At 49.3% G+C, this 26,652-nt stretch overlaps 2 protein-coding genes across 5 annotated transcripts in view; one reads left to right on the forward strand and one right to left on the reverse strand.

Moving 5' to 3' along the window:
• Positions 1–4,095, reverse strand: part of PGPEP1 (pyroglutamyl-peptidase I) — a 36,235-nt gene extending 32,140 nt beyond the window's left edge. For 2 of the 3 annotated variants that reach the window (XM_043910962.1, XM_043910960.1), the window contains exons 1-2: positions 3,968–4,095; positions 1,912–1,964 (exon numbers count right to left, since the gene is read on the reverse strand). In XM_043910962.1, coding sequence (XP_043766897.1) covers positions 1,912–1,964; positions 3,968–4,001 — 87 coding nt within the window. In that variant the 5' untranslated portion in view covers positions 4,002–4,095. Of the gene's footprint in view, positions 1–1,911; positions 1,965–3,089; positions 3,218–3,967 lie in introns of those variants that run through there. The other variant, XM_043910961.1, reaches the window with a different exon arrangement.
• A 128-nt stretch (positions 4,096–4,223) lies between these two features.
• The window catches only part of LSM4 (LSM4 homolog, U6 small nuclear RNA and mRNA degradation associated), a 29,454-nt gene continuing 7,025 nt past the window's right edge, over positions 4,224–26,652 (forward strand). Inside the window, exons 1-2 of one of the 2 annotated variants that reach the window (XM_043910963.1) lie at positions 4,224–4,399; positions 25,854–25,895. In XM_043910963.1, the coding sequence (XP_043766898.1) occupies positions 4,310–4,399; positions 25,854–25,895 (132 nt within the window). In that variant the 5' untranslated portion in view covers positions 4,224–4,309. Of the gene's footprint in view, positions 4,400–21,458; positions 21,572–25,853; positions 25,896–26,652 lie in introns of those variants that run through there. The other variant, XM_043910965.1, reaches the window with a different exon arrangement.

The raw sequence follows: 26,652 nt of genomic DNA on the forward strand, positions 1-26,652 counted from the left end.
CCCACAGCTAATGCCTGGACCACACCAAGGGCACTCCTAGGCAGATTTTCTTGAGGAATGGGTTAGACCCATCCGGTGGCTACGCCCCTCCCGTGAGCAAATCTGTTCATCCAGAGTAACTGAGAAGCACCACCAGCAGCTCCAAGGTACCCCGTGGGGGATCCTGCAGACGCCCTGTTGTACGGAAGGTGTGGGTTGTTGTTTAGTTGCTCAGTCATGTCCAACACTTTGTGACCCCATGGACTGTAGCCCACCAGGCTCCTCTGTCCATGGGACTTTCCAGGCAAGAATACTGGAGTGCAAAGGCATGGGCCCCAACTGCAACTGCATTGACACCAATGCAGAATGCACCTATGGCGGCCATAAAGTCTTCAGAGACATCTGCACCTGGGTGGGGGGCAGGGGGCAGTGGGAGGAGCTGGGAAAGGACATAAGGGGCTTCTGCAATGCAGAAGAGCAGAGAAGGGGCTGACAATGTTCTAGATCTCAATCTGGACTCAGGCGCCACAGAGGTGCACAGGCGTCGAACATCATGGAGTTAGACATCTGCGTGCACTCAGGGTACATGGGGGCTTTTTAAAAGGGAAACGATCAGGTCCGGGAAGGTTGGCATCTTTTTAGCTGGGGAATGGTGGAGAACCCTCTCTTCCTGTCTCATAAAGTAAAGGAAGAAAACTGAAAGACTTCTAGAGGCAAGGTCTGGAGGGAGGGTTGACTGAAACAGAAAGTAGATCTCCCCTCCGGCAGCAGGAGGAGAAGCTGCCATCCTTCACCATCCGAGTCCTGATGCTCGGAGGGATTTCCAAAGATTGTTTAATTGATTTTTCCCCTATTTAGATGCAGATCATAGTGTCTGGGGGCCCGGGAATTCAGACACACGGCTTTGTGTCCACTCAGCCCCGTGAAGACTCCTGTCTGAAACTCGCACAAAGCCAGACACACACATCTTGAGAAACACGCTGTTTCTTTTTTGTCTGGGGCTCCAGGGAGCGGGTGCAACGAGCAGGGCCTCAGACACGCTCCCATCTGTGGAGTCCCGGGGATCCCGTCCCTCTGTCTTGCTTCCAAAGTGGGGTGAAATTTTTTTTTAAAAAGAGAGACAAATGTGGCTGAGATTTGGAGGTCTGGAAGAAGGGTATAAAAAAACGTGGGGGTCTCCCAACTAGGTGTTGACATGCTGAGGTTTCAACTTGGACTTTTCTCCAAATTCAGGGCTCTGAAGTGGAAAGCCAGGGCGGGGGGGTGCTTTAAATCAAGCAGCTAATGGGCTAGGATTAACACTAGTTTGGCTCGGGTCTCTGCAGATCTGATTTATATAAGGAGAAAACGTTTCTCTCTTTCTCTCTGCCCATTGTTCCCCAGTCTGTCTCTCCAAATGCCCCAGCTGACAAAGAAACTAGAAGGCTTGTGACAACAGGGAAGACTCCCCCCTCCCTGCCCTCAATATGCAGTTTTTGCTTCCTTCAGCTGCCAGGAGGCAACACAGAGGATCACTGCAATCCCCTCTACAAGGTTGCCACAATTCCCAATATCCCTGCCTGGCCCCCGCTAAACCTGGCTGGGGCATGGGACACTTTTGAAGAAAGACCGTTCTGGTTTCTCAGCTGGATGGCCTCAAATAACTCTCTGTGGGCCTCAGTTTCCTCATCTGTAAAGTGGGCACAAGAATAAACACACCTAAGGGTTGTTGCAAGAACTCAGTGCTCTAGGCAGAAAAAAATGCCTGGCACAGAGCAAGCACTCAACAAACATTACCGCGGTAACTATCTGAGCAGGAATACCTATGACTCATAACATCTTTCTCCGGGAAACTTCATGGGAGACGCTCTCTTCATAGGTTCCTTGCTTTCTTTGGCACCAAATATTGCCAGGGGAAGCCCAGCCTGATTCCTCCCCTCTGGATTCAGTTACCTGGACCGCAATCCAACTGGCATTCACAGTGTGTTCCCCAAAAGGGCCGAATCCTGAAAAAAAAGTAAAAGCAGCACATCACCACCCAGTGGCCCCTCCTGGCCCGCCCAGGGCCAGGTGGCTGCATGTATCCACAAGAACGGAGCACGGAGCTTCGGGAGCAGCCATGCCTGGGACAATGTCAGGGCCCAGTCCAAGTTCTGGGGTGCACCCAGCGGTCCCTTCAGAGCGCCCCGCCACGTAACTGTTCTTAACAGAAGTTTCGAGTCCTTCCTTGCTCTCACTCTCACCTGGCCTCGTGTGCCAAGGGGCCAGCGCCCGCTTTTGCTCCAGAAAAGGCCGACTTTGTTCCCCTTGCAGTGTCTCCCCCTAGCTGTGACCCCCAAATATAACGATTTTATCACTGTCTTCGTGCACCTATCCTGGGCTCTGGAATTACAGGGCTGGAGGTGCTTCGTGATTCACGGTCTGATAAGGAATGGCCCTTAAGTGATGTACGTGGGTATCTCGCAGGTCAGGCTGTCCAGGCACCATCTCATCATCCTCCTCCCTAGTCACTGCGCCCCATTTATTTACAAACCAGACTGTACCTGAGGATGTGCCGGGTGCTCTGCATGCCCTGTGGCCTTCAGCCCCCCTGTGCCTCCCTTTCAGGCAAGGGTGTTTCCTGACTGAAGCACAGAGGTGAAACCAGCTGTCCACGGTCACACAGCGAGAAGACGGAGGAGCAGGGATTCAAACCCAGACCCAGCAGAGTCTGTGGCCTGCCTCTTCTGACCAACCCAAACACACTATCTAAAAAATAAATCTCTTCAAGAGAGGCTGTCCTTGATCACGTGTCATGGGTCACTCCAGCTGGGCCAAGTGCCCCAAGCGGTATCATGGCCCTGGGAGGAATACTGTGTCCTGGAACAGCAGGGGGCCCCCAAGTAGGGTCAGAATCTCTCTACCCCTTTCCTCATCCCGCATGGACCAAACATGGTTCCCAGCTCAGACAAACAAGGGCACCTCTGTGAGACTCGGTTTCCCCTTCTGCAAAATGAGACGGTAAAGATCTAATAACCTCAGGCCAGAAAAATGTCCCTCCCAGGGCCGCCGCCAGAGTCAGCCCTAAAGTAATAAACAAGCAGACACGGGAGGGCTGCAGGGGAAAGTGACCCCCTGGCAACGTGACACACCTGCCAAGTAAGTGGCTTCTTCCATCCTCCGAGGAATTCCAGGGCCAGCCCGGACCTTCCTGGGCCACACACCACCTGTTTGAGTCTTGGCCGGATTGCTCACTGTCACCCCTCATGACGGGTCCCCCCTCCCACTCCCCGCAGAGGCCCGGCGGAAGTTGACGCCCACGAGGCTCCGAGGCGGAGTCTCTCGGAGGGGGAGGCGCAGTTAGTTTCGGGGAGTTGGTGACAGAGGAGTGTGGGGGGGGGAAGGGGGGAGCAGGCTTATCCACAAACAGCCCGGGCAGGAAAGATTTTGATCAAGACAGTCCCTGAAACAACCGGAAGAACGGCCGGCACCCGAGGTCCCCCGAACTCCGCCGGCCCCTGCCTCAGGGGAGCAGCCCCTCATTAGCGCAGGGTTCGGGGAGCCGTGTCCGGCAAGACGTTCATTTGTCACCGGGGCACTTCCTGCCCGCAAATCGGCCTTTGTCCCCTGGGACCGGGGGTGGCGACACCCACACTGTCCCGACCTCGGGAGGGCAGACACAACAAACAGGTGTCCGGAGGGTCAGTGTCCCCAACCGGGGAAGGGAGGACGCCAGAGGGGCCTGCTCCGTGCGGGGCGTTTGCCAGGACCCCCACGTCCTTGGCTGCCCCGACCCCTGACAGTGGGATCCCAGGGGCGCCCCCTTCTCCACGTTCTCTGTTTCGCGCGGACTGCGCTGGGCTCCCGCGGGCGATGACACCTTCCAAACCTGAGGCGACTTCTAGCACCTGCCCCACCCGGCCGCCGCGTCCCTCCCCGCGACGCGCCCCGCTGCCTCCCGAACCGCCCCACCCAAGCCCTGCCCCGGGCCGCCCCCGCCGCGGCCGCCATGCGCGCGATGCCTTCGTACCCGTCACCACCACCGCCTTCCTGGGCTGCTCCATGGCCGGCTCAAGCTGTGCCTCTGACCGGTTCCCGGTCCGCACTGGCGAGTCAGCTGCCGCCGCTCGGACCCGCGCCGCCCCGCCCCCGAGCCCGGTCCCGCCCCCGCCAGGCCCCGCCCCCGCCAGGCCCCGCCCCCGTCCGGGCCGCCGGGCGTGCGCGTGCCCGGGCCCGAGACGCAGCGCGCGCGCCGCGTCCGTAACTCTCCGCTGAGAAGTGTGTGGCTCCTCACGGTCCCCAACCTGTTTTCCCACCTGCAAGATTCGGACGGTTCATCTCGCAGGCTGTGGCCGCTCCAACTCACTGAGTCATGCCTTGGGGACGAGCTGATCATATAGTCCACAAATGTCCACTCTTCGCTGCTGTGAATTATATCGGAGCCCCGCCCCCCCTTCTCCCTGTGAGTAAGGCTCCTTTATTCGGTCCCTTTGACAGATGAGAAAACTGAGGCATAGTTCGGGAAGCCACTCACCTAAAGCCTCCTGGGGCCACAGATGCGGCATTCAGGCCAGGAGTCTGAGGGGGGGAACGAAATAAAGTGAACACACGGCACAACTGGGTGGTGCCTGAAGCAGGCTCGTATGTTGAGGAGGCTGATGTGGCCCCAGAGACCAGGCCTTCCCCCCGCTTGTTGTTCCAGGACACAGCTGCCCTAACCCCAGCAGTCCTCCAAGGGCCCAGCCGCAGGGCCTTTGCACTTGCTGCTCCCTCTGCCTGGAACATGTTCTGAAGATTCCTGCGAAACCAAATGCTTCTTCAGAACTCAGCTGGAACATAAACTCCTAGGTGTCCGCCTCACCTCGGCTGAAATCCCCACCCCACTTCACCACCACCCAAGTAGGTCCATCTCATTTCCTTGTTCCACTCTGTTCAGAGCAGCAGTCACATTCAGAAATCATCCCTTTAGAGGCACTGCTGTTCTGGTTTATTTCCCACTTCCTGCCCTAAATTCCAGAGCAGGGGCATGTCTACATTAGAGCCTTGTGCCTGGCACACAGTAGGTCCCCAGTCCACGTTCCTCAGAGGTCAGAATTCCTCCCAAGATAGCCAGAAAAATAACACTGAGTTTCTGGCCGCATCCTTAGAAACAGGGCTGGACCTTGGAGTTGGGTCACTGACCTCATTCCAAGCAGCCTTGGCCTGGATTAACCAGGGTGCTGACCAAGGACCGTCTGTCTCTGACCCAGGCCTCAGAATACCCAAGGCAGCGTTCTCCGAACTGCCCAAAGCCTTGTTTGCAAGCTCAAGCCCGAGATCACATACTTAGTGGCTATTTTGGTCTCTGGCAGCTTCAGGTAGAATTCAGAAAATCTGAGATCTTGCCTGGGCTGGCTTGGGAGTGACAGCTCAGCCAATGGGAAGAAGGGAACAGAACTAAAATCTTACCAAGAATCAGATTTTATCATTCAAACATGTAATAAATGTCTGGATGAAGTGCATGCATTGCTAGAAGCCGGGACTGTGGAAAGAGAGAAACCACAGTGGGTGTCATTTCCCCCCCATTGCACTGGGGGGAGAAAAGGAAACTGTTAACACCCAGAGTTAATGGTGATCAGAGAAACTGAGTCACATGCTACTGCCACGAGTGACTGGGGATAAAAGTTCGTGTCACTGGATGCAGTCCCTGTTTAAGCACATCACTAGTGTTCTTTTTTTCTTTTTAAGGTCTTCAAAAAAAACAACAACACACATTTATTTATTTGGCTGTGCCAGGTTTTAGTTGTGGCACTCAGGATCTTCGATTTTCGTTGTGGCATGTGGAACCTTTAGTTGTGACATTCAGGATTTTTTAGCTGTGGCATTCAAACACTTAGTTGCAGCATGTAGGATCTAGTTCCCTGATCAAGGATCAAACACAGGCCCCCTGCTTTGGGAATGTGGGGTCTTAGGCACTGGACTACCATGGAAGTCAGTAGTGTATGTTTGTTTCTTTTTAATATCACAAACCTTTGGAGGGAGGAACTGTTCTTACCCTGTTTTGCAAGTGAGGATAAGGAACCTAGAGCCGCTAAGTCACTTGTCCCAAGTCACACGTGGAAGGGGCCAGGACTTGGATCAGGAGTAACTGATTCCTTGGAGAGGGACAAGCAAGGTGAAAGAAAGTTGGCTGGAGGAGCCAAATGGTGAGTTCAGTCTGGCTTAGCAACAGTGTAACCAGCAGCACAGTGCCTGGGACACCCTTAGGTAAAGGGAAGGGGAGGGATGGACAGCTTTAAAAAAAAAACAAAACCAAAATGGTTACATTGGAAAGCCACTCCTGCAAAGTCTAGTTACTGTGGAAAAATTTGGCAGTTCTTCAAGAGGTTAAACATAGTTACTGAAGACCCCAGCAATTCTACTTCTAGGGATACTCCCCAAATAATTACAAGTGTCCAAATACTGTGAAAGTTTTTGAATGCTCATGACAGTACAATTCAGGACCACCAAAAGGAAGAAAACAAAACAAATGCTCATTAGATTAAAAAAAAAAAAACAACAACTGTTTACTTTCCATTATTTCAAACAGTGGAATACTGTTCAATAGTAAATGAAGCAGGGACACATGCTGCTGCCTGGAGGAACCTTGAAAATATCATGCTGAGTAAAAGAAGTCAGACAGGAAATGTCACACAGTGTATGATTCTAAGTATACAAAATGTCCAGAACAGGCAAATCCATGGAGACAGATAGTAGCTTAGTAGTTGTCAGGAGCTAGGGGAGGGGGGCTAGGATGTGACTGCTAATGGGAACACGGTTTCTTCTGAGGGTGATGAAAGCATTCTGAAACTAGATAAGAGGCGATGGTTGTGCAACATGGTGAATGTCTTTGATACCACTGGATTATACACTTTAAAATGGTTGAAGTGTTAAGTGTTATGTGTATTTTGTCATAATGATTTTTTTGTGTGGAAGCATTGTTGGAAATACAAATGTCAGGGAAAGGAAAGATTTGTTTGCAAATGCAGAAACTATCTGAGGAAGGAAGAGTAGGAGTGATGATAGTGGGGCCTTTGGGGAGGGAACCAAGATGTGGGGGAGGTGAAGGGGGAGGTGGAAGGGAGACACTTCCACATTTCTTCCACTGGTATCACTTACTTGATGGACGTGAGTCTGAGCAAGCTCCAGGAGTTAAGTGATGGACAGGGAAGCCTGGCGTGCCACAGTCCATGGGGTCACAAAGAGACACGACTGAGCAACTGAACTGAATTGTACTACTCAGAAATAAAGATGATATGGACACTCTCTTCTTTGAAAAACACCACTAGATTTTTTTTTTTTTTTTTTGGCCATGCCACATGGCATATGGGATCTTAGTTCCCTGACCAGAGATTGAACGCATGCCCCCTGCAATGGAAGTGTGGAGTCTTAACCACTGGATCACCAGGGAAGTCCTAGATTTTTTTTTTTTATTGTGGTAAAACACACATAAAATTGACCATTTTCAAGTGTACAGTTCAACGATGTTTAAAAGAACATTCTTCATATTGTTGTGCACCCAACCTTCAGAGCTCTTATTTTGTTGGCTGCGCGGAGTCTTGAGCTTTGCTTGGGCTTTCTCTGGTTGCAGCCATTGAGACGACTCTGCTGTGGTGCGCGGGCTCTGGGCGAGTGGGCTTCAGCAGCGGCATGCAGCGCACAGACTGATTCCTTGCGGCGCACCGGCTTAGTTGCTCGCAGCATGTGAAATCTCCCCAGGGATTGAACCTGTGTCCTCTGCATTGGCAGGCAGATTCTTACCCACTGCACCACCAGGGAAAGCCCAGAGCTCTTTTCATCTTGCAAAACTGAAACTGTATCCATGAAAAAGCAACAACTCCCCATTCTCCCCTCCCCCAGTGCCTGGCACCTACCATTCTACTTTCTTTGTGAGTTTGACTCCTTCTAGGAAACTCATAAGAGCAGAATCATCCAGTATTTGTCCTTCTGTGCCTGGCTTATTTCACTTAGCATAATGTCCTCAAGGTTAATCCAAACTGTAGCATGTGTCAGAACATCCTTCCCTTTAAAGTGGAGTCGCTCAAAAAAAAAAAAAAAAAATAAAGTGGAGTCGCTCAGTCATGTCCAACTCTTGGTGACCCCATGGACTGTAACCCACCAGGCTCCTCTATCCACGGAATTCTCCAAGTAAGAATACTGGAGTGGGGTGCCATTCCCTTCTCCAGTGGATCTTCCTGACCAAGAGATCAAACTCAAATCTCCCACATTGCAGATTCTTTACCTTCTGAGCCACCAGGGAAGCCCCAAAATAGTAGTTGCTCAGTCATGTCTGACTCATTGTGACCCCATGGACTGTAGCCTGCCAGGCCCCTCTCTCCATGGGATTCTCCAAGAAAGAATACTGGAGTGGGTTGCCATTTTCTACTCCAGGGGATCTTACCAACACAGGGGTCAAACCCACATCTCTATGTCTCCTGCATTGGCAGGTGGGTTTTTTACCACTTGCACCACCTGGAAAGCCCAGTAGACTCAGGTACCACATCTTAATTCCCAGAGTTGTTAAAAAATAAAAACAACAACAAAAACAAACCAAAAAAAGCATTTTAGGAACTTCTTTGCCAGTCCAGGGTATAAGACTCTGCAGTTCTAATGTAGGAGTTGTGGGTTCCATCCCTGGTCTGGAAACTAAGATCCCAAATGCCACAGAGTCACAATACAAACAAAAAAAGTTCTTTTGTCAAGAATTGTTCCTAAAAAAAAAAAAGAGAACTGTCCCTCTTAAAATTATTATGCATTTTTTTTTAGGGAGAGAATGGAGGGCAAGAAGTATAGTGACTAGAGAAAACTGTCCTGGGTTCAAATTCTTCCTGGCTCTTCACATGGTGTGCACTCTTGGATGAGTTATTTTCACATTCCAAACCTGTTTCCTTATCTGTAAAATGAGGATCAAAGAGTGCCAAGGCCCCACTGAGTCCTGGGAAGGAAGGTAAAGTCTGTGATAGGAGTGTTCTTGCCTGAAGAACCCCGTGGACAGAGGAGCCCGGTGGGCTGCTGTCCATAGGGTCGCACAGAGTCAGACACAACTGAAGTGACTTAGCATGCATGCATGCATTGGAGAAGGAAATGGCAACCCACTCCAGTGTTCTTGCCTGGAGAATCTCAGGGACAGAGGAGCCTGGTGGGCTGCCGTCTATGGGGTCGCACAGAGTCAGACACGACTGGAGCAACTTAGCAGCAGCATAGATAACAATGTGGGCAGTGTGTCTTTGTGGGACAAAATTTTTTTAATGTATTTTAGTATCGTTGATTAACAATGTTGTGTTAATCTCTACTGTATAGGAAAATGATTCAGTTATACATACATATCTATACATTCTTTTTCATATTCTTTTCCATTATGATTTAACACAAGATATTGAATATAGTACCCTGTACTATATAGTGTTTTTTTTAATAGGATGGTCTGAGTGTTTGAATATGGAAAGATGAGTGTGGTGTATTGCTTAGTTGATCAACAAACCCACAGCCTATCCAGTCTTCCACACGCCCTCCCTCCAGATAACATCTCCAGTCTCTTCTGACATGTGTCACTACTGTAACTTCACACTTATTCATACGATTATGCAGCTGCAGACTGTCTCTCCCTCTGGACTGTGAGCCTGGGAGGGCAGGGACCTGGTCTGACTTGGTCACTGCTTTCACAGGGCCCAGCATGCAGTAGATGCTCAATAAACGTGCTAAGTAGAACAGAACCCACCATGCTGGAGGTTGGCTTGGGAAGGAAGCTGCATTCTTCTGTGGGCTCCCACTGTGATAACACTGGGAGATTAGAGACACATGGCCACATACAGCCAGGTTGGGGAGGTTGGGACTGGAGCTGGGTTCAGATCCTACCCCTGGGGATCTTCAAGACTCTTCACATTGCCAGCTCCTGCTGGGTGTGGCCTTGGGGGAGGAAGGGAGAGAATGGAAGCCTAAAGGACCCCATGACTCCTTCTTGGGGCTTCTTTCTTTAGACTCTGTCAAGGGCAAACTGGGCCCAGTTCAGGGACTTGGATGGCCTTTTGACCAAATCAGACAGAGGGACAGTTGGGTAGATACGTATGTTTAAAAAGGTGAATGCTTCTTTTACTCCAGTTGGTCTTGATACCTGTGAGTCCTTTAGGGGTCTCAGGCTAGAAAATGGAAGGGGTGCTTTTGTTAATGAACGAAACTTGGGTTTGCTCACATGCACACAGTAAAGTCAATCTACTGATATGGGTTTCTGGGGAAGGAAAACGTAACAATTATTGTAAGGCACCATAAAGCAGAATGGGTGCCTCCAGCGGCTTGTGCTCAAAAACCCTGAACTCATGGAAGAGCTCCTCCTCTTCATCACAGTTACTCTATATAGTGCATCTCTGTTACAGGTGACTTTTTAAACTGAAGTATGGTTGATTTCGGAGAAGGCAATGGCACCCCAGTCCAGTACTCTTGCCTGGAAAATCCCATGGACAGAGGAGTCTGGTGGGCTGCAGTCCATGGGGTTGCGAAGAGTCGGACACGACTGAGCGACTTCGCTTTCACTTTTCACTTTCATGCATTGGAGAAGGAAATGGCAACCCACTGCATTGTTCTTGCCTGGAGAGTCCCAGGGGTGGCGGAGCCTGGCGGGCAGCCGTCTGTGGGGTCGCACAGAGTCGGACACGACTGAAGCGACTTAGCAGCAGCAGCAGCGTGGTTAATTTAACATGTTGTGTTTGTTTCAGTTATACAGTGAAGTGATTTAGTTATACATAGACACATATTCTTTTCCATTATGGGTTATTACAAGATATTGAGTATAGTTCCCTGTGCTATACAGGAGGTCCTTGTTGTTTTCTTGTTTTATATATAGTAGTGTGTATATGTTAATCTCAAACTTCTAATTTATCTCTTCCCCCAGCTACCACTATCCCCTTTGGTAAGCATAAGTTGTTTTCAATGTCTGTGAGTCTATTTCTGTTTTGTAAATAAGCTCATCTGTATCTTTTTTAGATTCTACATACAAGTGATATCATATGATATTTGTCTTTGTCTGCCTTACTTCACTTAATATGATAATATCTAGTCCATCCTTGTTGCTACAAATGGCATTATTTCATTCTTTTTCATGGCTGAAACTGAAAGTTGCTCAGTCGTGTCCAAATCTTTGCGACCCCATGTACTCTACAGTCCATGGAATTCTCCAGGCCAGAATACTGGAGGGGGTAGCCTTTCCCTTCTCCAGGGGATCCTCCCAACCCAGGGGTCAAACCCAGGTCTCCCGCATTGCAGGCGAATTCTTTACATCTGAGCCACCAGGGAAGCCCAAGAATACTGGAGTGGGTAGCTTATCCTTTCTCTAGCAGATCTTCGTGACCCAGGAATCGAACTGGGGTCTCCTGCATTACAGGTGGATTCTTTACCAGCTGAGCTACCAGGGAAGCCCTTTTCATGGTTGAGTAATATCCATTTTATTTATTTATTTATATATGCAATATATCACATCTCTATCCTTTCATCTGTTGATGGACATTTAGATTGCTTCCATGTTTTGGTCATATGATTTGGAAATTTTGTTTTGGTTTTTGGTCTTCTTGGCCCAACCCTGCGGCATGCGGCATGCAGCATGCAGGATCTTAGTCCCCAGACCAGGGATTGAACACGTGTGCCTTGCATTAGGAGCTCGGACTGCCAGGAAAGTCCCCTATGTGACTTTTTAAATGAGCTGTTAATACTGGAATAAGTTCGGATCTACAGAAAAGTTGCAAAGACAACACAGAGAGTTCCCTATCTCTTCACCCACGGTCACCAAATAGGAACAGCTTACCTTATCAGTTCTATTATTTGTACAACTAAGAAATCAACACCAGTGCACTGCTGTCAGCCAGCCATCTGACCGTATTCAGATGTCACCAGTTCTTCCATCCATGTCCTCTCTCTGGTCCAGAACCCTGGCCAGGGAACCTTGTTCCATTAAGTCATCACACCTCGTCAGTTTCCTCTGGCTGGGACGGCTCCTTGAGCTTTCCCTGTTGCTCATGACCTTTGAAGTCTTGGGGAGGACGGGCCAGGCGTCCTTCAGGCTCCCCTGATCTGGGTCTGCCTGATGTCCTTGTTATGATTAGGATGGGAGTCCGAGGAAAACCAGAGTTGAGGCGCCCTTCTCATCTTGCCATATCGGGGATCCCTGACTTCCACATGACTTGTCACAGTGACATAACCTGAATTACTTGATTAAGGCGGTGTATGAGATTCTCATGATTGTATATCAGATGACCACAGACTCTGGCTTAAATAACGCACATTTATTCTCTTGCACTCCTGGAAGCCAGAAGTCTGAAATCAAGGTCAAGGTGCTGACAGGGCCACGTTCCCTCTAGAGGCTGTAGGGAAGAGTCCTTCTTTGTCACGCCCTGCTTCCGGGGGGGCTCCAGGCATCCCTTGGCTTGTGGCCGCATCACTCCCGTCTCCACCTCTGTCTTCTCTGCATCTCAAATCTCCCTCTGCCTTTTCTTAGAAGATTATCAGTCACTGGGTTCCAGCTCCAACCTAAATCCCCGATGACCCCTGGCTCCTTAGCTGAATTACATCTGAAAAGACTCTTTATTCAAATAAGGTCACTTTCACTGGTACTGGGGTCAGGACTTGGACATGTGTTTAGGGGGCCACCATTCAACCCACTGGCTTCTCAGGTAGCTCCTTGGTAAAGAATCCACCTACCAATGCAGGAGACACGGGTTTGATCCCTGGGTCGAGAAGATCCCCTGGAGGAGGAAATGGCAACCCACTCAAGTATTCTTGCCTGGAAGATTCCATAGACAGAGGAGCCTGGCGAGCAAGTCTGTTCATAAGGTCACAGAGAGTCGAACACAACCCAGCACGCGAGCACATGCACACCACACATTCAACCCACTACAGGAGGTGTTGCCGGTATTTTTGCTGTTGAGTTTCTATTTTCCCTTTTCTCTATTGTTTAAAATCTAACCACTAAGTTCAGCCCACTGTACTGCCCCCCACCCAGGGTAGGGGTAGGGGAGGATTAAAATACAATTTTTTAATGAATGGAAAATATTCTGTCTAGTGGAAGAAATATAGCTTAATCAACTGGTCCACTGTTGTTAGATATTTATATTCTTTCTGCTATTTTAAAATTGGTGACATTGCTGCAAGGCCTTGGCACAGAGCAGTTCCCTTCATTTGCAAGACCTCCTTAGTGTGAGTTTTCAGAAATAAATTACTGAGTTGCAGGGTGTGACACTTTTATGGATTTTGAAACATAATGCCATTTTCTTCCACTTAAAATATATGTCTACCGGTTTCACTTTGTCAGCATTGAGTTTTACAGTACTCCTCCTCTCATTTTTAAAGTGCAGGGTGGTGTATCTTTTATTTTTTTAATTAATTAACTTATTTATTTATTTTTGGCTGTGTGGGGTCTTGGTTGCACACTCAGGCTTAGCTGCCTTGCTGCATGTGGGATCCTAGTTCCCAGATCCATCCACTGAAACCCTGTCCCCAGCAATGAAAGGTGGATTCTTAACCGCTGGACCACCGAGGAAGTCTCTAGTGTATCTTTTTTAATTTGATAGGTTTAGCAGAAACTCTTTAGGTTTCTACTGTCAGAAATATAATTTAAATTGGACCGCAAAAAATGGAGGAGTATTTTCTTTTTTGAGTATTTTCAAGGGATAGGAAACGATGACAATTTATGAAGTCTCAGGTACAGCTGGATCTAGGATTAAACAGGGCCAAGATGCCAAAGTGGAAAGATGGCTGTGTCTGTGCCTGACGCACATTACTCCAGCTCTGCGATTCCGGCAGCTTCCCGGGGAAGACCTCTGATTGGCTGAACCTATGTCAAGTGTCCATGATGAAGGGGAAGGAAAAACTGTGCTGCAGCCTCAAACAGTGGCCCATGCAAACTCTGACGTTGTTCCTGTAAGTCAGGATCAAGTAAGATTACGTGTGCAAACAAGCAGTTACAACCGGGGCCAAACCAGGTATTGATTGAAAATCAATACAAGGTATTGAAATTCAAAGTATAAGAAACGGAATGATTAGATTTTGGGGGACAGTCACTCCAGAATTCAGAAAGCTATGCGTCTAGTCAAGGCTATGGTTTTTCCAGTGGTCAGGTATGGATCTGAGTTGGACTATGAAGAAAGCTTAGCGCCGAAGAATTGATGCTTTTGAACTGTGGTGTTGGAGAAGACTCTTGAGAGTCCCTTGGACTGCAAGGAGATCCAACCAGACCATCCTAAAGGAGATCAGTCCTGGGTGTTCATTGGAAGGACTGATGTTGAAGCTGAAACTCCAGTTTCTGTTGGAGTTTCTTTGGCCACCTCATGCGAAGAGTTGACTCATTGGAAAAGACCCTGATGCTGGGAGGAATTGGGGGCAGGAGGAGAAGGGGACGACAGAGGATGAGATGGTTGGATGGCATCACCGACTCGATGGACATGAGTTTGAGTAGACTCTGGGAGTTGATGATGGACAGGGAGGCCTGGCGTGCTGCGATTCATGGGGTCGCAAAGAATCGGACACGACTGAGCGACTGAACTGAACTGAACTGATGCATTAGTGGAGGGCTTACCAATTGCTAGGGACAGAGTCTAAACTCCAAGTGGATTAAGCAACAAAGGACAACTACTTGTATTCATATATGTGGAAAGTATACCTTTAACTTCAGGTATAGCTGGATCCAGGAGCTGAAAATATGCCTCTTTTCCACAGAGTTCTTGTGTATGTTAGATTCAGTCAGTAGAGAGCTTCTTCCAGAAGATCAGTTGTAATAGCCCTGGGCTTTCACTATTGCACTTTCAAAAACCTCTATAGAAAGTGCTTTTCTCCCTTCTAGCCCTCAGTATCCCTTTCAAGGGAGAGTCTAATCGGCCTTGGTTGGTCACTTGCTCCTATTAAACCAATCAATCACTTTGCCCAGGTGGACAGAGGACTGATTTGGTGGTGTTATTCAGTTGCTAAGTCATGTCCAACTCTTTGTGACCTCATGGACTGCAGCACACACTTCCCTGTCCTTCACTATCTCCTGGAATTTGCTCAAACTCAAGTCCATTGAGTCAGTGATGTCATCCAACCATCTCATCCTCTGTCACCCCTCCTCTTCTTCTGCCCTCAGTCTTTCCTAACATCAGGGTCTTTCCCAATGAGCCAGCTCTTTACAATAGGTGGCCAAAGTATCGGAGCTTCAGCTTCAGCATCAGTCCTTCCAATGAATATTCAGGGTTGATTTCCTTTAGGACCGACTGACTGATTTCCTCTAGGATTGAATTCTGATTGGCCACCACTCTACACATGGACATCACCAGATGGTCAACACTGAAATCAGATTGATTATATTCTTTGCAGCCAAAGATGGAGAAGCTCTATACGGTCAGCAAAAACAAGACCAGGAGCTGACTGTGGCTCAGATCATGAACTCCTTGCTGCCTAATTCAGACTTAAATTGAAGAAAGTAGGGAAAACCACTAGACCATTCAGGTATGACATAAATCAAATCCCTTATGACTATACAGTGGAAGTGAGAAATAAATTTAAGGGACTAGATCTGATAGAGTGCCAGATGAACTATGGATGGAGGTTCGTGACATTGTATAGGAGACAGGGATCAAGACCATCCCCATAGAAAAGAAATGCAAAAAGGCAAAAGGGTTGTCTGAGGAGGCCTTAAAAATAGCTGTGAAGAGAAGCGAAAAGCAAAGGAGAAAAGGAAAGATATTCCCATGTGAATGCAGAGTTCCAAAGAATAGCAAGGAGACATAAGAAAGCCTTCCTCAGTGATCAATGCAAAGAAATAGAGGAAAACAACAGAATGGGAAAAACTAGAGATCTCTTCAAGAAAATTAGAGATACCAAGGGAACATTTCATGAAAAGATGGGTTCGATAAAGGACAGAAATGGTATGGACCTAACAGAAGCAGAAGATATTAAGGAAAGGTGGGAAGAATACACAGAAGAACTGTACAAAAAAGATCTTCATGACCCAGATAAACACGATGTGTGAGTGTGATCACTCACCTAGAGCCAGACATCCTGGAATGTGAAGTCAAGTGGGCCTTAGAAAGCATCACTACGAACAAAGCTAGTGGAGGTGATGGAATTCCAGTTGAGCTATTTCAAATCCTGAAAGCTGATGCTGTGAAAGTGCTGCACTCAATATGGCAGCAAATTTGGAAAACTCAGCAGTGGCCACAGGACTGGAAAAGGTCAGTTTTCATTCCAATCCCAAAGAAAGGCAATCCCAAAGAATGCTCAAACTACCGCACACAATTGCACTCATCTCACACGCTAGTAAAGAATGCTCAAAATTCTCCAAGCCAGGCTTCAGCAATATGTGAACCGTGAACTTCCAGATGTTCAAGCTGGTTTCAGAAAAGGCAGAGGAACCAGAGATCAAATTGCCAACACCCACTGGAACATCGAAAAAGCAAGAGAGTTCCAGAAAAACATCTATTTTTGCTTTATTGACTATGCCAAAGCCTTTGACTGTGTGGATCACAATAAACTGTGGAAAATTCTGAAAGATATGGGCATACCAGACCACCTGACCTGCCTCTTGCGAAACCTATATGCAGGTCAGGAAGCAACAGTTAGAACTGGACATGGAACAACAGACTGGTTCCAAATAGGCAAAGGAGTACGTCAAGGCTGTATATTGTCACCCTGCTTATTTAACTTATATGCAGAGGACATCATGAGAAACGCTGGGCTGGAAGAAGCACAAGCTGGAATTAAGATTGCCGGGAGAAATATCAATAAACTCAGGTATGCAGATGACACCACCCTTAAGGCAGAAAGTGAAGAGGAACTAAAATGCCGCTTGATGAAAGTGAAAGAGGAGAGTGAAAAAGTTGGCTTAAAGTTCAACATTCAGAAAACTAAGATCATGGCATCTGATCCCATCACTTCATGGGAAATAGGTGGGGAAACAGTGGAAACAGTGTCAGACTAATTTTTTGGGCTCCAAAATCACTGCAGGTGGTGACTGTGGCCATGAAATTAAAAGATGCTTACTCCTTGGAAGGAAAGTTATGACCAACCTAGACAGCATATTAAAAAGCAGAGACATTACTTTGCCAACAAAGGTCCATCTGGTCAAGGCTATGGTTTTTCCAGTGGTCATGTATGGATGGGAGAGTTGGACTGTGAAGAAAGCTGAGCGCTGAAGAATTGATGCTTTTGAACTGTGGTGTTGGAGAAGACTCTTGAGAGTCCCTTGGACTGCAAGGAGATCCAACCAGTCCATCCTAAAGGAGATCAGTCCTGGGTGTTCATTAGAAGGACTGATGCTGAAGCTGAAACTCCAATACTTTGGACACTTCATGCGAAGAGCTGACTCATTGGAAAAGACCCTGATGCTGGGAGGGATTGGGGGCAGGAGGAGAAGGGGACGACAGGATGAGATGGCTGGATGACATCACCGACTCAATGGGCATGAGTTTGAGTAAACTCTGGGAGTTGGTGATGGACAGGGAGGCCTGGCGTGCTGCGATTCATGGGGTCGCAAAGAGTTGGACACGACTGAGCGACTGAAAAGAACTGAACTGAAGGTTGAAAGAGCTGAGCAAACTGTAGTAACCATAGTCTGCCACAAGGGGTCACCCAAGCAGAGTTTTCAAGGATGAAAACGAGTTTATCAATTGCGCAAAAGGAGAAAGACTGCACATAGAAAGATCTAGAAAAGTCAGGAAGAGGTGAATGACCATGCAATTTTCTGCCAGCACCGTGTTGACATTGGAGCACATCATGTGCCCCAGTTTCTGTTGTTTACATCAAAGCGGCCTTTACCCTTGCCAAACACAGCTTGGCTAGTCACGCTGATCCCTCTATCCCAGTTGGCATATCACTGTTGCCTGCTACTAATGTCCTAAACACTTCCCAGACCTCACCAGCACCCCTGGGATCATCCCCAAGCCCATGATAGAGAGGAAAATAAACAATGCCCTGACCTGGGTGGGACCTCTTTGAGACACAAGCTCTTATGTTGTCTCCCTAAGGTCCACAGCTGGACTAACCCTCAGGTGTCCACTTTGTCACCTGCTCATTGGCATCCACTGCAGGAACCCTTCCCTCCCTGTCTCAGGTCTCCATCCCCAGTGGGGATGTCCTAGGGTCACCCCTTGAGTACTCTATGTATCCTTGAGTCCTCATCTCAGGGTCAGCTTCTGAGGGAGGGAAGACCCCAGAGACATGAAAGACAGCTGTGTGTCCAGGGCTATCTGCTGCTTCGATCTTTATCCAGTTTCACATTTGATCACTCTACACAGTAACCCTGATTGGTAGAGATGATCACAGACAGTCCCCAACTTGTGATGGTTTGACTTCAGATTTTTCAACTTCATGAAGAAATCAAACTTTGAATTTTGACCTTTTCCTGGACTAGTGATATGTGGTAAGATGCTCTCTCGTGATTCTGGGCAGCTGGCAATGAGCCTCAGCTCCCAGTCAGTCATGTGGTTACAGCTGTAAACAACTGATACATTGACTTTTTTTTTTAACTTTCAGTACAGTATTCAATACATTATATAAGGTATTCAACACTATTATCCAATAGGCTTGTGTTTGATGATTTTGCTCAACTGTAGGTTTATGTGAGTGTTCTGAGCACATTTAAGATAGGCTAGGCTAAACTAAGCTACGATGTTTAGTAGGCTAAATGTATTAAATGTATTTTCAATTTATGATATTTTCAACTTACAATGGGTTTATTGGGACATAACCCCATCACAGGGCTTCCCTGGTGGCTCAGAGGTAAAGAACCCACCTGCCAATGAAGGAGACCTGGGTTCAATCCCTGGATTGGGAAGACCCCCCTGGAGAAGGAAATGGCAACCCACTCCAATATTCTTGCCTGGGAAATCCCGTGGACAGAGAAGCCTGGTGGGCTACAGCCCATGGGGTAACAAAAGAGTCGGAGAGTCGGACATGACTCAGCGACTAAACAACAACCACCCTATCACGAATGAAGGGAAATCTGTATTCTTGTTTTTAGCAAGAAGAAAGAGGGAGGAACAAGCCTCAACCACTCAGTCCCTTCATAACAAAACTGACCCCCAGACCGTCTCCCCTCACTCGGTCCTGGAGAGGAGATTCTAGTGCCCTGCCCAGTGGGATGTGGCTGGGCGGTTCTCATCCTCCTCTGCCCAGGTCTCTGAGACCTGATGCAGGGGAATCTTTTATTGAGAAGCTGAGCATCAGGGGCTTCCCGAGCCAGCTCTGAGAGGCATCGGGTCTTCTCAGCTGGAAGAGCTTGGCTCTGGGCTCTTGAGAATTCCCTGGTAGTCCAGTGGTTAGGACCTGACGCTTTCACTGCCGGGGTCTGGGTTCAAATCCTGATTCGGAAACTAAGATTCCACAAGTCATGCAACGCTGCCAAACAAAGAAAGGAAAAATCTCTCAGGCCAATGCTGGTAGTAAGGAGGCCTGGAAAAGGGTAGCACTGGAGGAGGACACCTATGTCTCATTTATAAACCTGAGTCAAGGCATGTGTGGAAGCCAAAACACAGAAAGGAACAGTCGATGGTCACCCAGCTGGATCACTCTTGGAAATTCAGGCTGCAGACATGCTCACGTGTGAAAGTACATGCATGGTCACCTAGGTGATGTGAATTATTCAAATAAATGTCAATGTTCAAAGGAATCATAGCTAATACTTGATGCAGTGGGTTGAGAATTGGCTCTAAAAAGATACGTTCTAACATATCTTAGACAACATAGATAAGTTCTAGTCCCCATATCTGTGAATATGACCTTATTTGAAATGCATTCTTTCCAGATTTAATCAAGATCTCAAGATGAAATTATCCTGGATGTAGGGTGGGTAGGCTTCCCAGGTGGCACTAGTGGTAAAGAACCCACCTGCCAATGCAGGAGACATAAGAGACACAGGTTGGATTCCCTGGGTCGGGAAGATCCCCTGGAGGAGGACATGGCAACCCACTCCAGTATTCTTGCCTGGAGAATCCCATGGACAGAGGAGCCTGGTGGGCTACAGTCCATAGGGTGGCAAAGAGTCAGACATGACTGAAGCAACTTAGCGTCCACAGTGTGCAATAAGAGAAAGGAGGGTCCTCATAAGAAAAGAAGAGGAAAGAGAAAAGCTATGTGATGACAGAGGCAGAGATTAGAGTGACATGTTTATAACCAAGAACTACAAGCATTGCTGGATTGCTGGGGGAGAAGCTTGGGATGAATTGTCCCTCAGCTCCTTTAGAAGAAACCAATCCTGCCCACATCTTTTGAGTTCAGACTTCTGGATCAAGTTCTGTGGTTTAAAGCCACCCAGTTTGATTGCTCTGTTACGGCAGCCCAAGGGAACGAATACATTTGCCAATTTGTCTTGTTTACCAACTGTCACCCCTCCTAAGCCTTGGGAGGGCCAGGAGTCTTGTCTAGTTTATTCACTTTGTGTTTCCCAGAGTAGGCCCATAGTAGGTGCTCAATAAATATTGCATATCTGTATATATCAAGTAGACACTGTTCTATGTGCTTTCCCATGGCTTTACCTCATTTCCTCCTCACTGCAACCTTCTACAGCACTTATTACGTCCATTTTAAAGGGAGGTGAACTGAGGCTCTGAGGGACAAAGCCAGGATTCCAACCTACCAAAAGATGGTGACTGTAGTCATGAATTAAAAGGCACTTGCTCCTTGGAAGAAAAGCTCTGACGAACCCAGAGAGCGTATTAAAGAACAGAGCCTTCACTTTGCCGACATAAGCCCGTATAGTCTAAGCTATGGTTTTTCCAGTAGTTATGTACAGATGTGAGGATTAAACCATAAAGAAGGCTGAGCGCCGGAAGAATTGATGCTTTTGAACTGTGGTGCTGGAGAAGACTATTTAGAGCCCCTTGGACAGCAAAGAGATCAAAGCAGTCAATCCTTAACCCTGAGTATTCATTTGAAGGACTGATACTGAAGCTTCAGCTTCAATACTCTGGCCACCTGATGCGAGGAGCCGACTCACTGGAAAAGACCCTGATGCTGGGAAAGACTGAAGGCAGGAGAAGGGGAAGGACAGAGGATGAGATCGTTGAATGGCATCACCGACTCGATCGACGTGAGTTTGACTAAACTCCAGGAGACAGAGAAGGGCGGGGACGCCTGGTGTGCTGCAGTCCATGCGGGTCGCAAAGCGTCCGACTCACTGAGCGACTGAACAACAACAATAATGAGAATCAGAAAAGAGGCGGGAAGGCAGACATTAAGCACATTCCAATAATAACCGAAGAGCCTCCATTTCTCAAGGAAATTGGAAGTAATAACCGACTTTGCCCACAGCGTGGAGCCGATGAGATCCTCGATCGTCTGACCTGCGCGAGCGCCTTTACCCACAAGGCCTCCTGCTCTGACACATATTGTTCCGCCCCCTTTTGCAGCACTCACGGCGGCACTTTACGACTCTGGTCCTCATTTCACTGGTGAGCACACGGCCCGGCCCGCCCCCCGGGCTTAGTAGGCCCCGCCTTACTCTGGGTGGATTGGTTGTCCTTCCCACGAGCCCCGCTCTGACTGGCTCGCGTCGCTGCCACTCTATTTCAGCTTAGTGGCGCGCAGCGGCGGCTACCGGCGGGAACGTGAGCGGCGGCGGCGGTGGCGGAAGTGGCCGGGGAGGCCGGTCCCTGCCGACACCATGGTGAGGCGACGGGGGAACCGGCCGCCAGAGGCCTTTTGGGCGGGTGCTGGGGCAGGGGCGATGCAGAGCGAGTGTGTCATCCGACCCTCGACTCCTGCCGCCCGGTCGGAGCGGGGGAAACAGACCGGAGAATGCAGGGGTTTCTCTCAAGACACCCGGCACGTCGGTCTCAGGGGAATAGAGGATTGGACGAACGTGTAATCACAGTATAGCAACCTAGCCGCAGTCTTCTCATTTTCCGGATGGGAAAAATGAAGCCGGAGAGGAAGGGGACCCCCCCCCCCGCCCCGGAACCCCAGTGAATGAAACAGAATGACTTCTCAGTGAGGGAAGTGGCTCCGAGTGCATTCGACCCAGTCTGACCTCGTAAAATGTAAAGCTAGAGCGCCGGGAAGTAGAGCCCCGTTGTGCGTTCTGAAATTAAGCCAACTTGGGGAATTTCAGAGCTTGTAAGGTCCTTAGAGGGCTTCCCTCGTGGCTCCGTGGAAAAGAACCCACCTGTCAGTGTAGGAGACGCGCGTTCCATCCCGGGGTCAGGAAGATCCCCTGGAGAAGGAAATGGCAGTATCTTCCCAGAGAAATCCCGTGAACAGGTGGGTCTGGCGGGATACAGTCCATGGGATCGCAAAAGTCGGACCGACTTAGCTACTGAACAACAACAAGCCCCTTAGGATGCTAGCCGCACAATCTCCTGTGCCTCTCCTTTTCAGGCTGAAAAACACCCAGAGATGGGTTTGCTTTTCCCAGAGTCACACAGCATGCAGTTTAGAGAGAGAGGGGGCATTTTGAGCCAAAATGGGCTAACTATCCTCCCAATTCACAGAAGGAAAAACTGAGACCCTGACAGGAAACCTCTCCAAAGGCATGCTATTCACAAGTTGTGGACAAGTTACAGATCTAAACCAGAGAGTGCATGTACCCCCCAGTGTATGAGAGGGAAACTGTGGCCCCACAATGGAATTGAGAGCTGAGGGCTTCGTGAGAGAGTACTTGGCCTGTCAGCACCCAGGTTGCTCTGAGGTGGTCGCTGCACATTTCTCCGAGCCTACCATGAGGGCTCATTAAATTTTTCCTGGTCAGTGTGAGGCTGGAGAGAAGGGAGCAGGTTCCTCTCTGCTCAAGGGTAGAGTTGGTCTCAGGGAATGAGCAAAACTGGAAAAGTCCATGTGTTAAGCTCTTTGGAGACAGGATTTTTGCTTTTTATTCTCATGGGAGTCCCAGAGCCTAGAGTAGTGCCTGCATGAAGGACAGACTCGTTCAGCCTGTTCCTGCCTTCTGGGGAGTGTTGAGGCCATGGACAAGGCTTCTTCCCTGTGGTCCCTGCTGGGCGGGAAGCAGAGGTCTGGGTGAAGGAGTGGGTGGTCTGCAACAACTTCCTGAATTGGGAGCCTCAGGATACTGTTAGGTCTAGGCCTGAGGACCAGGCCCCAGGCATTCTGAGAAAGGCCTTTCTTTCCTCAACCTTTTCCCCTGACTCCAGAGGACCCTGTCTCCCCCAGAACTGAGTGTTCAGCCCTCTCCTGTCTCCCTGGCACCTTCACGCATCTTCCATCCCCCACCCGTGGTGCCGTCCCTTCCTCTCGGCTTTCAGGTTCACCAGGATCCTCCCCTGCCCCTCACCTCTGTCTTCAGCACAGTTTGGGGCTGTAGAAGGTGGCAAGCTGTGACCGTGGCTCCAGGCCATGCGCTGTCCCACCTCTCCCTTACCTAAGCCTCTCCTTTCTTCATCTGCAGGGCGGAGCAGGAATCCCCCTGCCCCACGTGCCTCAGGGGGGCGGTGTGCGCTGTATTTGTTCAGCAAATATTTACTGAGACCTTCTCGTGTGCCTGACTGGGTGTTCAGTGCTGGACAAAGTCCACACCCTCCGAATTTTCCCGTCTAGCAGGAGGCTTGGTGTTTCCAGTCTAGCCAGGGAGACATAATAAATAAACAAGTTAATTAGAGACTGGCTATGTCCTGTAATAGAAGCAGCAGAGGGTGACCCAGGTGGAAACCTCCTTTCTTCACTCGACAGGGTTATAATGAGGGCCTGGCTGAGGGAACAGTCACCAGCTGGGGGCAGGGCACCCCAGGCAGAGGGAACCTCAGAACAAAGGTTGCCAGCAGCACCGGGCGTGGTGTGTGAGGTGCAGAGTGGGCCGGTTTGCTGGAGTTGCGTCAGGTCTGGCCCTGTGGGCTGCCTAGGGAGCGGGTGCACAGGGGAGGGCTGTGAGCAGGTGCTGGTCCCATCTGTCGCAGCCATCCTCCGAGGGCATGCTGCCAGGAACAGCTGCGGAGGCTCTGGGTCCTGCAGGTCTGCGCTGCTGGTAGCTGGGACAAGGTGGCAGCCTGAGAGGGACCAGCTTAGAGGCGCTGTGTGCCATAAAAGGACATCTGTGGGTTCCCTGCTGACAGGCATCAGCCTACTCTCCCCAGCTTTACCAGGACCTGGCTCTGTGGCCCTGGGCAGGTTCCTCCTGCTCTAGCCGCTGGTGTCTCATGTAGAGGCTCCGTGATTGGACTGCTCTGATCCTCCCACCACCTCTCAGAGTCCATCTTCATTCTCGCCTTCCAGGGCTAACCTGGCGATCTGGGAGGAGGACCTAGGTGTGCCCCGGTCCAGATTCCCATTGTGGACACAAGAGAACAGGCTTGCCCAGGAAGAGTGTGAGGCTTCTCTGCTGTAAATACCACCTGGGTGTGTGGCTGCTGCATGCGTGTCTGAGCTTCCGGCTCACTGCACTCGGGCAGCCTTACACAGATGCATTCCAGAGCAGAGGGCAGGTTGGCCACCCACCGCCCTTCTGGGAACAACCATCTCCTTTCCACGTGGCCCCTTCTTCCTCCTTATCTTGCCCTTCCAGGAAGCCTGTGCAGGAAGTGGGCTTGGGCCTAGCTTCCTGCCGCCTCTGGACCTCCCCCGGGTGGCTTGTAGGGAAGGCCCGTGGGATGTGGAATTCCCCTCCCTCTAAGCCCTTCCACAGGGAGCCTTCCTCTGGAGATTGAGGGCCATTTGTGGCCTCCTGACAGAGAGGCTCACAGCCCCCACCACCTGGAGAAACAGCTACCCCCTATTAGATAGAGCCTGAGGGTAGGCTGGGACTCCCCAGCAAAGAGCTCCTAGAGGTCAGACCAACTTAGAGTTCCCCAGTTACTGGGGCATGATACGGTTTTCCCTGAGGCAATTTCCTGTCTGGTGGGGCCCTAGTTCTAGAACTTTCACCTGCCTGTGCTGTATAGACTGCCATTGGACCCTGAACCCAAGCACTGCCCCTTGAGTCACCCTTCTGGAGGCCCAGAGACAGGTCCCAGAGTAAGGCTCAAGCTTTTGTGTTCCAAAAATGAAAACTGATTTTTCACCCCCCAGTTAACACTATATGGTTTTTTTTTTTAATGAAAAAGAAATTCAGTAATGAAACAGAACAATCTTGAAAGTTCACCTTATCTGGGTGAGTTTTTAAATCCCATCGTTTATCTACTGTCCCTTGCAGTAACCACAGACTTTTTCTGAAATGTTTCTTCCTCTCACCTGGTAAATTCCGCTCAAATACCCAGCTCAGATGTGACCTCCTTAGATCAAGAGGCCAGTTGAGCCTGATGGATCACTCTGCCAGGGGACAGTCAGGGCTGCCCCCCAAGGTGTGGGCCCAGCATGAGCTGGCTTCTGACAGATAGCGTTGAGCCAGGCTCCATCTTTCACTGGGTCTCTGGTGCTGGGCAAGTTCCTCAGTCTCTAAGCTCATCATCCCCATCTGTAAAGTGGGTGTGACCATCTACCATACTGAAAATGAAAGGCTTAGCTAGAGCTGCATGTGTTAACCTGGACGTATCTCTGAAACATTAGCAGAGCAAAACACGCAAGCAGCAGCAAGACCCGTGTGCCCTGATTCTGTTGATAAACCTGGAGGGCTACACCTGGTCCTGTCAGGTGTGACTACATACAGCATGAGCTACAGAGAAATGCCCAGAAGGATCAGCCCCAACACCAGAGGGCAGCTGCTGCTGAGATTGCCAGGGGAGAGATCAAACCATTTCATTGAAGGACTTCAGGGGAGGGTCAAAAGGCTGGGAGGACAAAGATCTAACGTCCTTCTCCTGGCTGGGATCTCCCCAGCTGCAGAATTACTGAAATGAGGATTTTTCTAGACTTCTGTGCTAAACTGGGAGGCGGGTATGTGACCTGGGGTTGGGCAGAGTTCAGAGACTGTGTTTCGGTTGAGGGATATGCCAGCCCTGCCTAGAGGCCAGGGCTCCACGATGCTGATGAGCCAGACAAGTCATGCGCTTTTGTTTGCCTTTCAGCTTCCCTTGTCGCTGCTGAAAACGGCTCAGAATCACCCAATGGTGAGTATGTGCCTCTCTGAAGCGGTGCCTTTCAGCAGGGTCCAGCCTCAGCACAGGAACACGGACACTGGGTAAAGGGTGAGGTGCTTCCAGCCAAGCCCGCCTCCTGCCTGTCCACGGAGCAGCAGCTTGTCCTCTTCTCCCTCCCACACGTCAGGGCCTGTGTCATTTCTGCTCCTGTTCCAAGTCATACATGCTTATTAAAAGTGTCAAATACTAGAGATTCAGAGGAAGTGGAAGCCCCTCTTCATTAATCTTCCCAACAATTTATTCTTCGGCATTTACACGTTTTGGCTTTTAACGTGTGTATAAGCATGAATGAATTTTTAAAATGTGGGTGGGTTCATCTGCTTTTGTTCTTTTGTGATAGAGTGTGATATCTGTCAATATTTTCTGTTGTCTTTCCTTTTTTTAATTCAGATATTATTCACACAACCATACAGTTCAGCCTTTTCAGGGTGGACAGTTTAGGGACATTCAGCACATTGACAGGGTTGTGCAAGCACCACCTCTGTGTTGTTGCAGAGTAATCCTATCACCCTAAAAGGTGGCCCAGTCCCCAGTAGCTGCCACCCCCCCAGGCCCCTCCCCCAGCACCTGGCAGCCACTCCTCTGCTTTCTGTCTCTGTGGACTTGCCTGTTCTGGACATTTCCCATAAATGGGATCACACAACATGTGGCCTTTCATGTCTGGCTTCTCTCACTAAGCATGATGTTTTCAGGGTTTGTCCACATTATAACATGTGTCAGAGCTCCA

Source organism: Cervus elaphus, chromosome 9 (assembly GCF_910594005.1).
Source record: "Cervus elaphus chromosome 9, mCerEla1.1, whole genome shotgun sequence".
Classification (NCBI taxonomy): Eukaryota; Metazoa; Chordata; class Mammalia; order Artiodactyla; family Cervidae; genus Cervus; species Cervus elaphus.